Here is a 15,927-nt window from a genome sequence, read left to right on the forward strand (position 1 = left end):
TCTCAGCTATTCATCTCTAGAGATGATGACATTTTACTGTATTAGGTCTTTATCATCTACATAGGACTGACACTTTTTAATCTGTAGGCTCTTTCTTATTGGTGACTGGAAAGTCCTCTTGGGTTACAGAATATTAGCATAAGCTGGTGCCTATTTGTTGTTGTTATTTCCATGAAGCTTGATAAATTTTCCTGAGTTGAAGAATGTATGCATAGAACTTTTTGACATAGCCGCTCCTATTTATCTCAGAATTCTTTTAGGAACAGACTATATATAGACCAGGATTAAACTGGCATGAGAGAAAACCAAGAAGGTGGGAAGCAAGGGTGACAGGTTTGTCCATGTGGTCCATCCACCTCTCATCTTTGCAGGTTCTGCAGCCAGTGTATTATTGTCTGCCAATGGCTTGTGAATATTCTTGACATTACCTGTCCATGAAACAAAGGTGTAAATAGTGGGGGGCAGCCAGTGAACATAGATTGGGAATTGGGGAGACAAAATGAGGACAGTTGCTGAGCTCCTAGAGCAGGAGCTCAGTGAAGACACACACTCCACAGGGCCCGTAAGGCCGCTATACTTCTGTATGTCTGGATTTTTGTTATTTGTACTGCAAGGCATGTTTTGAGGTTCTTGACTCCTCAGTTCCCTAAGTCAGTTTCAATCTCTTTAAACCTGATAATTGTGACAAGTTATTAAAGTTTCTGCCTTTTTATCCAGACTGGAACCTGTACTGATTTAGACTGACAGTTTCTTAAAAGTCAAGAAAAGATGGTAGACTAGAAATCACTGGGTCGATTAAATGTTTCTCTAGCATAAGAAGTTGCAGCCACTTGGTAATATCAGTTAAATTTAATAAACTTTCATTGAATATCTTCTATGTGCTAAATCCAGGTGCTAGGAGTAGGAGATTACAATTTGGGAAATAAGAATGGTACATAAAGGGCAGCCCTGGTGGCTCAGCGCTTTAACACCACCTTCAGCCCAGGTTGTGATCCTGGAGACCCGGGATGGAGTCCAGCATCAGGCTCCCTGCATGGATCCTGCTTAAAAAAAATAACTTAAAAAAAGTTGTCCGTTCTAGGTTTTCAAGAGATCGTCAGGCCTTAATGAAGACTTCTCTAGGCAGCACCTGTTCTGACTCAGAGAATCACTTCAGCTTTGTTAACTATGAAAGAAATATACATTAAAATAATGGAAAGATGGTTTCCTTATGAAATTGTTAGGTTTTGTTTAGTTTTGTGTTTAAGGATGATTCCCAATGTTGTCGTGTATAAAAGTTGGTATAAATGTATCTATTTTTGTTGGGAATGTAATAGGGAAGCAGTTCAACACAAAAAGTAAGATGTATCAGGGTCTTTAAAATGCTCATCACCTTAGGGGCACATGAGTGACCTTGGTTGAGGTCCCACTCTTGATTTTGGCTCAGGTCGTGATCTCAAGGTCCTGAGTACTTAGGCACTCAGCAGGGAGTCTGCTGGAGATTTCCCCCTTTCTCTGCCCCTCCCCCCACATGCTCTCCTGCATGCATGCACTCTTTAATCTTTTTTAAAAAACGTTTATCACCTTAGACATAGTTTTTCTTTTCTTTTTTTTTAGACATAGTTTTTCTACTTTTATAATTTATCTCAAAGGAGGAAAAAAGATGTACTGAACGATTTATGCCTAACACAGCACTTATTAAAAATTAGGAATGTCTGCTCTGTAACAGGTACTACACTAGGCACTAAGAATCTAATGGTGAGGAAAATAGACTCGGGCTACCCACTCAAGCAGCTTCTAGTTTAATAAATGGTTTTGTTGGTGATCCATTTTTATGGACTAGATAGAGATCTATTCAAGTAGCAATTTCATTAAAAAGACACCTTTGCCTCTCCCTGTTCTTGAAAACACCTCCCCTTTTTAGCTTTCCTCCTTAATGGGAAAAAAAAAAAAGGTGAGTGGCAACTGGAAGTTTTAGGAAAAGGCTAAATGTTGTTTAGATAAGGAAGAAGTTTCTTCTTTTCTGTTGCCTCTAGGATTCTCAGTACAGCACAGCTTGTTGACATTTCTAGTCTATCCTCTCTGGGATCTGAACCTGCAATTTCTCATGCCTCCTCTCTCTTTTATTCCATGTTCATAGACCATTAGGTCTTTTAACTAGTTTTTGTAAAACATATATGAAAATCACCTTGTGGGCATGTTTTTCTTATTAAACTTAAGTATTAAAAATCATCATCGTTCAGAAAAGCAGATCAGAATTGTCATGTTTTCAAAATAACCTCTTATGTTACTCACTATCCTAAAGTAATATTTGTTTTGTTTTGGTTTTGAAGTTAGTGATCTATCTTTTCTAACTGGGTTAAGAAGTTAAACCTTAGCGTTTTGAGGGAAGGCGTTTGGCTGGACAAAATCACCATCTTAACCTGGTGGGTAATGCATGAGTAAGAAGTTAAACCTTAGTGTTTTGAGGGAAGGCGTTTGGCTGGACAAAATCACCATCTTAACCTGGTGGGTAATGCATGAGCTCTGGAGCCATGGCTTGGCTTCCAGCTGCATGGCCTTGGGCCTGTCATTTAATCTCTCCAAGCCCCTAACATCCTCCATTCAGGACAGGGAGATAATACTAGCAGTACCTACCCCAGAAGGAGGTTGTGGAGAATAAATAGGTTAAAGTCTGTGAAGTGTTTTTGCACAAAGTATGTGCTGTACAAATATCCTTACTATTGATGTTTGGTATGTGAATAGCCCCATAGGCTAGCCATGTTACCACTCATATGTACAATACTGAAATTCCTTTACAATTTAAATTCTCTACTACAGATGGAAAGGCCATTTGGGCCACAAAGAGGCAGAAGACATGCTTTAACTGACCATACAGTTATAGAACAGAAGAAGAGGGGGAAGTGGATATGTTAGGCAAAAGGGAGGGTATGTATATTCATTCAGGAAATATTTGTTGAGTGCCTACTTCGTGTCAGACACTGAAAAGGCACACTTGTGAGTCCAGCCTTGTGAAGCTTAGCCAGGTCTTGAGCAGAGCGGAGCTGGGCAAATGTTTTTGTATTGTTAATATAAAGCCAGCACTTTCTGGAAATGTAGCTCCTGTTAAACATCTCAATTTGGTTGCAGTTGTTAAGAAATCCAAGGTCTCAGAGAGGCTGGCAAAATACCCTCCAAGTTCAATTGCCCGTGTCTAGGAAAGGAACTGACAAGAGAAGGGCTGGGGAACCCTCACCCCTGTAATTGTGGGTCTCAGGACAGAAAAGGAATGAATATGTCGGGTGGTGCATAATAGTAGTGACTTGAATTAAGTCCCCAGAGGAGCAGTTTTCTTCCAGCCTATGCTCTGGGTACCCTTTAGCTCTCAGATCAGGAATCAAATCCACTTAAAATCACGGATTGTATTGGCTGGTTTTTTGGCCTGGAACAGCTGGACAGTAACAAAAGAAGGGGGACCCTTAAGAGCAGTGACGGCTCAGGCTTGACCAAAAAAAACCATTAACAAGAGAGGAAGTGACTCTGGGCCAGCTGAATCAAGACCAAGCTGGTTTTGGAATTTCCTTGGCATACTTACTTTGTGGGTCTGGATTGGCCTTCCTGCAGATTTGAAGGGTTGCTCCAGGAGGAAAAAAGGGAGTGGAGAGAGGGTGGAAGTTAGCAGGAAGCCAGTTCAAAAGTCAGGCAGCTGTGAAATCAGTCTAGGTGACTAGAACCTGCAATTGGGTGGTAGAAGTGGAAAGGAAAAGATGGTGAGAAAGGCCTGGAGGAAACATAATCAGTGTGGAGAGGCAGGGAAGTGAGGGGTTGGATTCTGGACTGAGAGGACTGATTCACATCCTGGTTCTGTCACTTTCCGTGAGTCATGTACTAGTTCTTTACTAACCTCTGTGTGCCTCTGCTTCCTCGCTGTGTAGGAGGAGCCACTAGCGCAGCGTGTGGCACACTTTCCGTGCTTGGTAAACCTGCTCTGTTACTACTGATTACAGTCATTGTTATCAATATCTTTGTCATCTTTACTATTGATAGGCTTTAGCAGCTGTTTGGATATGGGAAATGAAGGAAACTCTGAACCTGAAAACATGGGATAAAGGCAAATGAGGGGAAGTGAGAAGAGGACTTGGTTGTGAGTGACAGTTCGCTTGTATATGAGTTGGAGGAGTTAGGAATATTGACATTGGAGTAGAAACCAAAGCTGTAGTTTAATGAGTTATTGTAGACAGAATTCATAACTGAAACAGTGGAAGTGGCCGAGGGCTATCATAAGGAGTAGGTAGGAGATGGGGCAGCTCCGGTGGCTCAGCAGTTTAGCGCCGCCTTCAGCCCAGGGCCTGATCCTGGAGACCCAGATCGAGTCCCACGTCAGGCTCCCTGTGTGGAGTCTGCTTCTCCCTCTGCCTGTGTCTCTACGTGCCCCCGCCCCCCACTCATGAATAAATAAATTTTTTTTAAAAAAGTAGGAGTGGAGGAGAGCCAAGCACAGACTTGATTTCTCATGATGTCTGCAGCATTTGCTACAATTAGCTCCATGTGTAGAATGCAGAAATTGCCTTTGTGATTTGTGCTGGGTGGTGCTGAGGACATCCTTTGAGCTTTTCACAAACCTTTTGATTCTTCGCTTACACTTCTTTTCTTGGGGAGCCAGTGAAGTGTGTGGCCTTCCCTGGGAACGGTCCTTTCCTAGGGCTACCGTAATAAATTACCACCAGTGAGTGGCTGAAAACAAATATGTTTTCTCATAGTTTAGGAGGACAGGAGTCTGAAATCAAGGTGTCAGCAGTGCTTGTTCTTTGTGGAAGCTCCAAGAGAAACCATCTCGTGCCTCTCTTAACTCTGATGGCTGCCAGCCATCCTCCACATTCCTTGGTTTGTAGACACGTCATTCTAGTCTCTTTCTACATCTTCACATCACCTTCTCCTCTATGTCCTCTGTTCTCAGAAGGACACCAGTCATTGGATTTAGTGTCCTCACTAAATTCAGGATGATTTCATCTCAAGATCCTTAAATAATCAGAGTAGACTGGCAAAATTGCTGTTTTCAAAAAAGTTTCCAGAGGAATGTGAATTCGGGGAGGATACTGTCCCACTCATTGTGTGCTGTGCCACAGAAGCTGGCATGTGCTGCATTCTTAGCCCTGACATTAGAAGATAATGTGTCCTGATTGGATAGTCTTCTGAAGAATTGGCCTCATAACACTGATTTTTGAGGGGTTTACTTAATAACAGACATGGATCAGCTACTTGTGAGGTATGTGAGTGGGAGTTGGTTGTTTAACAGCCTTTGATTTATTTTTCTTGTTTCAAAATTGATTTTCATTAAAAATGGAATTTTTCATTACGTTTGGGCTTTTTGTGTTTTCTGGTCAAGTTCTTCATCTGTCAGGCAAGCTCTTCTGAAGGACTTTTGTCCCTAGATTTATTCTAGTAAACTGAGTATGCTAAAAACTAGAGATGAAGACCATCTGCACTCTTAAGGCCTGTCCCCACCACAAGTAGTGGGTAGTGGGGGGCAGGATGGTGTGTGGAAGGGACCCTGAACCATGAGACAACAGACAAGGGTTCTGGTCCCAGTTCAGACCAGTTAACCAAGAGACCTTGGATAGGTTTTTTTTCTTATTGTTAAAATGAGACCACCCAGGGATCCCTGGGTGGCGCAGCGGTTAAGCGCCTGCCTTTGGCCCAGGGTGCGATCCTGGAGACCCGGGATCGAATCCCACGTCGGGCTCCCGGTGCATGGAGCCTGCTTCTCCCTCTCCCTATGTCTCTGCCTCTCTCTCTCACTCTGTGTGTGACTATCATAAATAAATAAAAAAATTAAAAAAAAAAAAATAAAATAAAATGAGACCACCCATTCTTACCCTTTTCTCCACAGCTTCTAGTGAGTGTCCAGAATGATAATGGATATACATGGTCTTAGCTGTAGATAAAAAAATGTATGCAAATATGTGTTATTAAGACTGAGTTGAGATGTAATCTTATTTAAGAAGTCACATTTCCATGCTCTCACATCTATCCTTTTTGTGTATATTTTTCTCCCACATAGAATTGAATTAACCTACAATTTGATCATTTCCTCCTCTGAAGGGCAAGATAGAAGTTACCTTCTTTCTCCCTTGGTTTTATCCAGTATGGAGCAAATGATACTTTCTGATACACTATGCTAGGCATGTGATGAGCAAAGAGTGAGAACTTGCAGCCCTGGAGATAAGTGCTATGGCCAGGAGATAAAAGACCCAGTAGAGCATGGAGAAGGTTCTCCCTGCCCCCTCCCCTCTACCCAAGTGGAGTCCTTTGAAGAATGAGCAAGGGTTAAGCCAGTTGAAAGAAAAGAACCAGGCACAGTCAAGCAATTAAAAGGACTTGATCCTAGACCATGATGGGGAACCAGGTGAGAGGGAGGTCTGCAAAGGTTGAGATGAGGGGCAGGATCATGTGTAGTGTTCTTGGCCATGATACCTGGAGTTCAGACGCTGTCCTGAGAGCAAGGCAAAATCATAGAAGGGTTTTAAGCAGGAGAGTGACATTGCAAAATTGTGTACTTTAAAAGTTGTCCTGGCTGAAGCATGGCTGCCAGGAGGACTGTAAAGAGAGGCATTTTCAGTAATCCTGCAATGGTAATTAAGATCAAAGTGGATGGTGGCTGGTGGCCGAATTTGGTAGGACCTTGGTGAAAAACTACCAGGTCACCATGGCTTGGCGAAATCAGGAACCAAAGAGAAAACAAAGGCCATTGGAGGGACTTTGTTTAGTTTCAGACATATTGAGTATGAGATTGCTGTGGAATATTTCCAAATAAAAAATATCCAAGAGGCAAGCAAAGTAAATACTGACTTTAAAGTTCTTAGACCTTGTGTTCTCAGCTGTACACAGGTTAAGTCCATTAAAGATTGTCCTTGTTCCTCTTGCTCTCGTTTCTGAGAGTCGTTTATCTGTTTCAGTGTGACATTAGACTGGAACCTTCAAAAAAAAAAAAAAAAAGACTGGAACCTTCACCTTTCTGCATGTTTGTTTTCTCATCCAAAATGAAAAGGCAGACTGGCTGATCTTAGTGAGCTCTTGCAGTTTAAACCTTCATCAGACACTGCAGTTTTTTTTCCTTTCCAAAGGGATTGAAAGGTGGAGTTGGGGAAGTTTCTAGTCTTGTTTGTCAGAATTTAGTTTGAGCTCTTCTGATTGCATATTCTTATGCTAAGAAAAAGGCTTATTCAGATGTATATTGGGAGCCCTCAAAAACATCCTCAGACATGCTAAAGGAGAGAGGATGTAGCCAGATCTAGGGCAGTGGGAAAGGCCTGACCCACCCTCTCAGGAGAGGGTCGGATTAGGCCTAGACAAAAAGCTCTGGCCTGCTGATCCCTCTGCTCACTGAGGCCTGGCTCACTCTGGGTGGTCAGGAGCCTCTCTTGTCAGGGGGAGTCTCACCCCCTCCTTGAACTCTACTCATTCTAATGGGCCCAGGGCAGCAAACTTTCTCTTTCTTCAGCTTTTCCATCTTAGGAAGTTTTTAGCAGGATAGGCCAACTGAGGAAGCCAGAAGCCCACCTGAGCCATACTGCTCCCCTGCTGTGGCCTGCTCCTTCAGTTGGGAATCTGTGTGAAGGTCCTGAGCTAGGGAAAGCCTTGTCCCTTCAGCTGCTATAATTTTCTTAAGACCATATTGGCAACCAGGAAGAAGTATGCAAATGCAAAAGCACATTCACCTCACTACCCTCTTCTGTCAAAGGAGAGTTTGTGACTCTTCAGAGTGTCCTCAGCCTCCTAGTGAAATGTAGGTAGGTGTCTGTGAGGGCTGCTTTACCACAGATGTGATCCTTACCTGTCCCGCCGGTCCCCATTGTGCCTGTAGTGCTCTGTTACTAGGGGTTCTGAGCCAAACAAAGGATGTCAGGTTGGGTCTGCTCGTCCCCTCCAATTTCTCTCACAAAACAAATCTAGAATTATTGCTTTCATTTGCATTTTCTTTCCTAGGGTGTTTCGTCCACTCATTGAACAAACTGCTATATAGCAGGTACCATACTGTAAGCTCTCTGAAGGCAAAATGCATAATTTGCTCAAGCATCAAATAATACAGTAAGATAGACAAGAAGACAACTTAAAGCAGTGGTTCTCAAACTGAGGCATACATCAGATTCACCTAGAGGGCCGAATTCTGACTCAGTAGGTCTTCAGTGGAGCTAGGAATTTGCCTTTCTCCCAAGCTCCCAGCTGACGCTAATGCTGCTCAGGACACCCCGTACTGTGAGGGACTCTTCAGGGCTATAGTGCAGATGTGAAGGTAGGGCCAGGAGCCAGGAGTGTGGAGGAAGGAGTAAATAGCTTGTCCTGGTTTACTCACGTTTCTTCCTTTCATGTCACCCGCTATATTTTCTGGCTTAGATTTTTCTATACTTTTTGAGGCCCTAAACACTCCCTGGAAGACTGCCTCTGCAGTCCATGGTACTCTGGGCACTGAAGCCTGTGTCAGGAGAGCCTGTCTGCTTCTATCCCAGGTCCAAGGTTCTTTGTCTCTTCCCCCTGCTCTAGCAACTCACACCCCTGCCCCCAGGTGGTGTTCTGGGAGGAATGCGCTCCTTCAGAGATGTGGAAGAGAGAGCTTACTTTAAAAACTGGTCTGTGGGTAAGCGCAGCTGTAAACGCAGTTTTCAGACTATTCTCTGGAACCCTGGCAAGTCACTCTTCTGGTTTGCGCCTCCTTTTTGCTTTTTGTTTCATTTTTCTTTTAGTGTGATAAATACTGAAAGGATTGGGAAATTTTAGATCTGGTTCCTATGGATAGTTTAAACTCCTTTAACAAAACAGTGGTATATCTTTAAACAATTTTTAGAATTTTCCACCAGGTACTATTCAATCCAAGAAACATTATTAAACACTAAACGCTAGTCTCAGAGGTGGCCCCAGGGGTGCAGACATAAGACCTGGATCTTCCCTTCCTGGGCTCTCACTTGCCAACCCTTGGGAACTTGGTTGTGAGAAATCCTCCTCAACTGCCCTCCTCTAAACTAGTACTCTCCAGCTTAGAACATCTCCACTGGTACATTTTGAGTTCATTCTCCTCCTGACCAGCCCACTATATGTTGCATGTCTCTTGACATTTGTGGTAACTCTAAATTCCTTCTCAAGGGGAGACAGGAAAGATGATGAGAGGTATGAAAGAACTGATCAAGTCTCATTTCACTCCAATCTCTCTTAGGCTTCCACTTCACTATCTGACTTCTGCTGTTAACTCAGCAGCTTTGGGTGTGGGAGATTTGGAAGCAGATGCCCCATCTTGCTGGGCTAGGTTTGTGCATGTTAGTGAATAGTTTCCAAGTGTCAGTCTAGACCCAATGGGAAGTGATGCTTTAGGATAGAAATTTGGAAATGTCTGGAAATTGTAAATCCTATCAGTTGAGGCTGAAATTGAAACCCTGATTCCACCTGTCTCTATTATTTATCTCTTTAGGATCAGATATCTTTAAAAACCTCTCATTTCATTTTTAAAACTTGCTAGAGAAAAATCTATCAGATAAGAGTACCCCCATCTTGGCCAGTTGTTGTGAGGCAACAGGATGAGGAAGTGCCACCATCAGGCTGCAGGCCCCCTCATAGTGCTGCATAGCACCCCCATTGATGGCAGTTAGAGTCCTCTGCTGTCACAGTAGGGCTGAGCGAGCTTGGACTGAGACATTCACATGCTAGGTCCTGAGACTCTCTTGACTTTTTTTTTTTTTTAAGACTCAGAATGTCTTAAAATAGCACGGTAGCTGAAATAATAGTACCAACAACAACAGTAATAGCTTGCCATTCCTGAGAACGGTTGTTTGTTTAAAATCCGAGGCCTGGGTTCTGGCAACAGTTAGTTTCCACGAGCGGGGCTCCCACAAGATTTGCTCTAATGGAAATCATATGGTCTGGTCTTGTCATAACCGGAAACACAGGGGTCTGTGAAGTGTTCTCCTGACCCCTCCATAAGGAATTTTCTGACCGAAACTAGAAACACCTACACACCCTAGAACTGGAGGTAGATGGTATAGACCTGATCATTTGAAGAAGCTTAGGATGTTACTGTGTGTTCCCCCCCCCTTCTTTTTTTTTTTTTTGATTACTGTGTGTTCCTGTTCAAATAATAATTGTGAGTCTCCTCTTTGGGCTACACTCTCCAGCCTAATCTAATCTACAAGCAGGCTGCACTCCCCTCACCAGGTCTGAAGAGGACATTTGAACTGCCTTGTTGAGGGAGGGAGTCAGGGAGTCCATCCAGCCACAGTGTAGCCCTCTGAAGGGATAGTCCTCAATCAGCCCTGGACTCCCACCATCTTCTCAGAAGCTTTTGCCATGCTGACTGACTGTGGGAAAAACTCACCAGGTCCACAGGCACCCACAGGCTCAGCTTCTTTCCGGTTGCTCCGTAGAGCACTCCCCACATCACACTCAGGATAGGTTTTCTGTTTCTAGCCCCCTGCCCACAGCCACAGTTTGGGAGAGGGGGGAGGCTGGGAGCATGAGGAAGACCCAGAATGAGCAGCCCTGGGGTGGCTTCTTACATGTGGGAAGGAGTGAAATGACTCTGTTGACCTTGGGTCACATGCACTCTGGACTTCTGGAAAGTCCTGAATGGCAGAGTCACTAATGGCTTTATGACAGTTGCCTTTCAGCAGTCCCAGCTAGCATCCTTGACCTCCTTGATTTCAGATTTTGACAGGTGATAAAAGCACATATTGAGGTTGCTGCTTCACAGAGTCCAGATTCATAACTATCGATTGATGATTTTTTTTTCTTTGCGGAGACGCTCCCTCATGTGTTTTCTGTTACTTTAATGGATTGCTTCCTGATACATTCTGAGCCTCGGGCACTTGCCCTTCAATCTGGCAAACTGCAGCTTGACCTGAATGGAATCAAATTTAGACCAGTGTAAGCAGCAACTACGGAATGTTCTAAATTGCATCTTTGTGGAGCTTAACTTTAATCAAGATACTCCAGGCTTTTTCACTTCTGTTCTCTGCATTTTTGACATCTTAAATGCCCTGTAGGCACAGTGTCTGGCCCTGTGCTTCCATGGGCTAAATGGGAAGTACTTGGTGACCATGATCTATTTGTCAGTAGTAATTACTCTGATAATCACAGAAGTCCTACGGTCGTTCTGGCCTGTCATGGCCCTGCCAGTAAACCATTGTTCTCCCAATTCTCTCTGCAGTGGATTTTCTTGGGATATCTCCTACCCATCCTCTTTCTTCCTCTTTTTCTTAGAGGGCCACATGTGCCGTTTTGTGCAGGAAATCCCCACTGTTCTTATGTTCCCCCGACTGTAGTTGGAAAGACATCAGAGTGTCCAGGGCAGATCCCAGGCCTGAGGTCCCAGCAGGCCAGACAGGCAGCAGATGCCTGTTGCTTTTTTTCACTTTGTATTTACCGTTCCCTTGCTTAGAGTTTCAGGACCCAAACCAACAGGTTATTAAAAGAATGAGAGTAATTTGACTTCTGACATTGTTTGGGGTGTGGGGTTATTTGTGGTGTTTTGTTTCTGATTTGAAAGTAGCTGTTTGTAACCACTAACTCTTCCCTTATTCTTTTCTTGCAGACGAGCTCACAGTGCCTGCACTTTACCCCAGTAGCCCTGAAGTGTGGGCCCCGTACCCTCTGTACCCAGCGGAGTTAGCGCCTGCTCTACCTCCTCCTGCTTTCACCTATCCCGCTTCACTGCATGCCCAGGTAATTTATACCCATCGGCCACGACTTCACTCACCCCATCACCAGTCCTTTCCAACTCGGTTCCCCAGAGCACACTGTACAACTAACACCTATCCAGCTAACAGACCCACCTTCAGGAAATTAATGATCCCCTCTAAATCAAGCTGACACTCCTCCAGGACTTGAGGACCGTCTGACAGCAATGATATCACCCACTGCCTGATGTTTGCCCCAGATGACACCTCTCTCCTCCTTAATGATCTCACCCTCATGTCACACACAAGACACTGGGCACAGGTTCCCTCCCCAGCCCCCAGCCAGCCAGAGGGCGTCACTAGAACACGGTCGTGTGTGTGTGTGCCTGGTCGTGTGCAAGGGCTGTGGAGGAAGGTGTGCACTTGTGCGGGAGTTACATGTCTCTGTGTGTACCTGCGTACTGAGAGATTGCTGCTCTCGTGTTCTAGGAGATTCAGTGACTGAAGGGGAAAGTTGGAAGTTTCCAGGATAGCTTACACTTGTTACAGGAGAGATTAGGGGTTCCTTTCTGCCACCTCGAGGAAGCCCTGTAGAAAAAGGAGGGACAGTGTAGTGTGGAGAATGTAATTACAGGTTAAGCTGAGGGCCTCTGGACTTACTTTCCTTCTGAGTTAATAATAGCCGGAGTTTTATAAACTCCCTGGTTTCTTCACAAAGATTACGATCTACATAGCAGCCCCTCCTCTCCCTGTGAAAAGAAAAACGTTGCTCTTAGTACAAACAGTAGTGATAACCATTAGGGTTCAGAGTGATGATCAATAGCAAATAAGAAAGCATGAAATTTCATTCGTCTTAATGCACGTGAAATTCCTCTAAAAGCAGGAAAGCCTCGTTTCTGAAAAAAACAGTTGGCCTAGACAGGCAGGTTGGGGATTTTTGTCTTTTTTGCTTAATGTTTATTTACAAGGCTGGATGAAATATAGTTTCCCAGAAAACTCTTCCTTCTGACTTAAACCTCTTTCATGTTGTACAGAACTCACAGGGTTTTATAAAACACGGCCAGGCAGCCCCCTGGCTAACTAACATCCTTATAGGCTGCGGGGTCAGGCGTGGTGCTGGCTGCGTATGCTTCCATTCTGTTCCAGCTGAGTTGTCACTGCTCTTTGCACACACGGACAGCCCAGCTTCCCTGCTGCACAGGCAAACTACAAAGAGAGGACCTTGGTGCCTAGGCCCCTGAAGTGATGACCCCTGGTGTTGGCAGAAGGAGGTAGAAAGTCGAGTCAATGGTGAGGGAAAAGTAGATGATGGTGGTTGAGAGCACCTGGCACAGAACGTGACCTATATGGTAGCAGCAGGATTCAGAGCCTGATGCCCAGTGACCATATCAGCTGTGCTTTCTGCTTTCCCTTCCCTCACTGCTGCTTCCACCTCAGTCCTTGTCAGGCTCAGTGTCCTTGTAGGTGGCAAGGGGGAGGGAGAAGGGACAAAATATGAGCCCATGAATATCTTCTGCTGAGTCATTGAAATGTTTGCGGTGGCCTTGGGGGTAACTTCATAGATGATGGGGAATGACTCAGAGAGGTCCTCCCTGTTGTTGGGCCCGCCCCCACCATCCATGGATTGGTCTTCCTTTCCTCTTCCTAGACTGCCTAAATACAGATTAACAGACAGTTGAGGCAAATGTTGCTAGTACCGTGGAACAGTGCCAAGTGTGCCGTGTATTTTGAGTGTTGGTGGCTTTGTTAATCAGTAAAGCTTTTCACTATTGCCGTGGAAAAGCAAGAATTAACAGTGGCCATAAAGGACCGGGAATGATGGCTTTTGGGCCTTAATAACATCTGGGTAACTTGCCCTTGTTTCATATAATGGGTGAAATCCAAAGTATGTCTGGGGGTAGGTGGAAAAAGGAATTGAAGAGTCTTAAGGGATTAGAAAACCCATGCCCATTGTGAGACAGGTTAGAGACAGTGCCAAGATTAGATGGACTCAACCATTGGACTTGGTGGGATGTATTGCCCATGGTGGCACCCTCCCCTGTGAGTTCTTCCTTGATCTTGAGACTTTCTCAACCTGGAATCCACTTGGCTCCGCCACATCGGTCCTAGAGTTGGTGGAACTTTCATCTGAAATCAGAGAGATCCTTGTGCTCAACCCCACAGCTTGTTTGGAGTCATTCCCAGCGCAAGCTTGGGTTCTGTATTCTAAAGGCTCATGAACAGATATGGTTATTTAAATTTCTTTGTCCAAGATGAGACTCCTAGAATGAACTGGTAGAGGCTTTCCCGATCAGCAGGTCTGGCCCATTTTACAGTTGAGGAGACAGACCAAAGAAGATGGAGAGTTCTCAAAAGTCGTGAGTGGCTCTACTGTGACTGGAGCCAGGTCACCTGATCCCAGGCCTTGCTGTTTCCACACCTCAGTGCTGGCTCACCAAAGACTTATTCTTTGTTGGAATTTTGGAAAGGCCTCGCTCTACTGACTCCTTGGATCTTTCTTCTTTAAGTAGATGAGAAGCCTGTGAGAAGAGACTTGGAGGCAAAGACAAGGGAATCAGAGCTTAACCTTCACCTAAAGGGCCTGAGAGAATAGAGCAGTGGGGAAGACTAAAATGGAGCATCCCTTTAGTGGATGATTCTGGTTTTGTTTGGAGAGCTTACTGTATGTCTTTGGAGAAGTGTTTATATTATTTTGCTTTTCTTAGCAATGTTGTGCTCTGTTTTGAGACTTGGATTTTTTTTTTCTTCTAGTGTTTCTCTCCTGAGGCAAAGCCCAACACACCTGTCTTTTGTCCACTTCTCCAGCAAATTAGATTTGTCTCTGGGAATGTGTTTGTAACATACCAACCTACTGCAGACCAGCAGAGGGAGCTCCCATGTTGAATTTGCTTGTTAGCTATTTTTCCCCCATTTTGCAAAAATTATTTCTTGGTCACATTTGAGAGATTTCAATAAAAATTTTAATCAGAGCAAAAATTATCTCAAGTAGACTGCAGCGTTTTGTTTTCATGGTGATGCGAGTTTGGAGCTGAGAGGTTATCTCTGAGATTATGGGATGATTGGGCCTGTGACGCTGAGCACATATCACATGGGAGGTGGCCTCAGAGTCTCCAGGGGAGACCCAGCCTGGAGCTGAGGCCTCACTACTGCTGCTGGTCTCTTCTTGGGCTCCCAAACCATCAAGAGCTGCACGTTGGAAGATTCTCTGTCTAGTGTCTGTGGGTCACCGCTCCCAGGAGATCTTGCTTCAGCAGAGATAGTGTGACTCGCCATCACAAGCCCATTTGAAGCAAATTAGATGTGTTTTCCAGTCTATCCACCCTGATCCAGAGAGGACCCAGGGGACAGAGACTGTCATTGAAGATCAGGAGTTTCGTCTTGTAGCTCAGCTCCAGCCTGGTGCCTCCATCTATAAATTGAAGATGCTTGACACCACATCCTATCTCTGAGGCATTATCACCTGAGGCAGTGGGATTGAAGACTGCACTACTGCTGTGTCATTCGTAAATATGAAGGAAATATCTGATGCAGCAAACAGCTGATTTCCAAGAAGATCGTGAGCATGTTTAGACCTGGTCATCCTGTTTACTCTCCAGGTCATTGGTATTTGAAATTTACTGTATATATTCTGTGAGTCCCTGTGAACAGGAGGGAAGGTTTCATCCGTGGCTTTTAGGAAAGTCGTCCTCTCGAGCAGAGAACAGCAGTCCTGCCAGGTCGTACCCACACATCTCAGCCTTTTCCAGCCCCTTCAGTGCTACTTGTTGCCATTTAGTCTTGTTGCTGACAATGCAGAGAGAAAACCAATAAAGTGCACTGTTCTCATCACATTCTAGAAACAGAATGCCATTTACCCTTGACCAGAGCCAGCTTGTTGGGCCCAAATCTTATACAGGTAAGTAGTCCTGAGAGCAAGTCCTGGGCACGTATCTCTTTCTCAAAGGCCTCATTTGCCCTGAGTGACAGCAGACGATCTTCCAGGGATGCTGCCCAGCTTCCGGCCAGAGCCCATCACCTGTGAGAGGACAGAAGGTCTTAAAAGCCTGAGAGACTCCCCAGGGCAAGTCTTGCCCCTTGAGAAGTGCCTTGTGACACAGTGGAAAAACTGTGAAGGCTAAACCTACAATCAGCATAGAAATGGACCATGAGAACTGTGATCCCACATGGGGAAGCAAGAGAGGTCATGGGGCAGGGAAGGGCCAGGAACGGCATGTGGGGGCCCACAGCAGAGCCACGTACCCACCCACCACATCCAGGCATTGACCCAGCAGCAAAAGGCAACTGAAAACTGAATCTTTAAACTTTGTTT

At 44.7% G+C, this 15,927-nt stretch overlaps 1 protein-coding gene across 12 annotated transcripts in view; it reads left to right on the forward strand.

The window, feature by feature from the left end:
- The window catches only part of RBPMS (RNA binding protein, mRNA processing factor), a 173,630-nt gene that overhangs the window by 137,231 nt on the left and 20,472 nt on the right, over window positions 1-15,927 (forward strand). For 11 of the 12 annotated variants that reach the window (XM_041751315.1, XM_041751314.1, XM_041751320.1 and 8 more), the window contains one exon: window positions 11,534-11,664. In XM_041751315.1, coding sequence (XP_041607249.1) covers window positions 11,534-11,664 — 131 coding nt within the window. Of the gene's footprint in view, window positions 1-11,533; window positions 11,665-14,369; window positions 14,598-15,927 lie in introns of those variants that run through there. The other variant, XM_041751321.1, reaches the window with a different exon arrangement.

Source organism: Vulpes lagopus, chromosome 4 (assembly GCF_018345385.1).
Source record: "Vulpes lagopus strain Blue_001 chromosome 4, ASM1834538v1, whole genome shotgun sequence".
NCBI classification, from domain to species: domain Eukaryota; kingdom Metazoa; phylum Chordata; class Mammalia; order Carnivora; family Canidae; genus Vulpes; species Vulpes lagopus.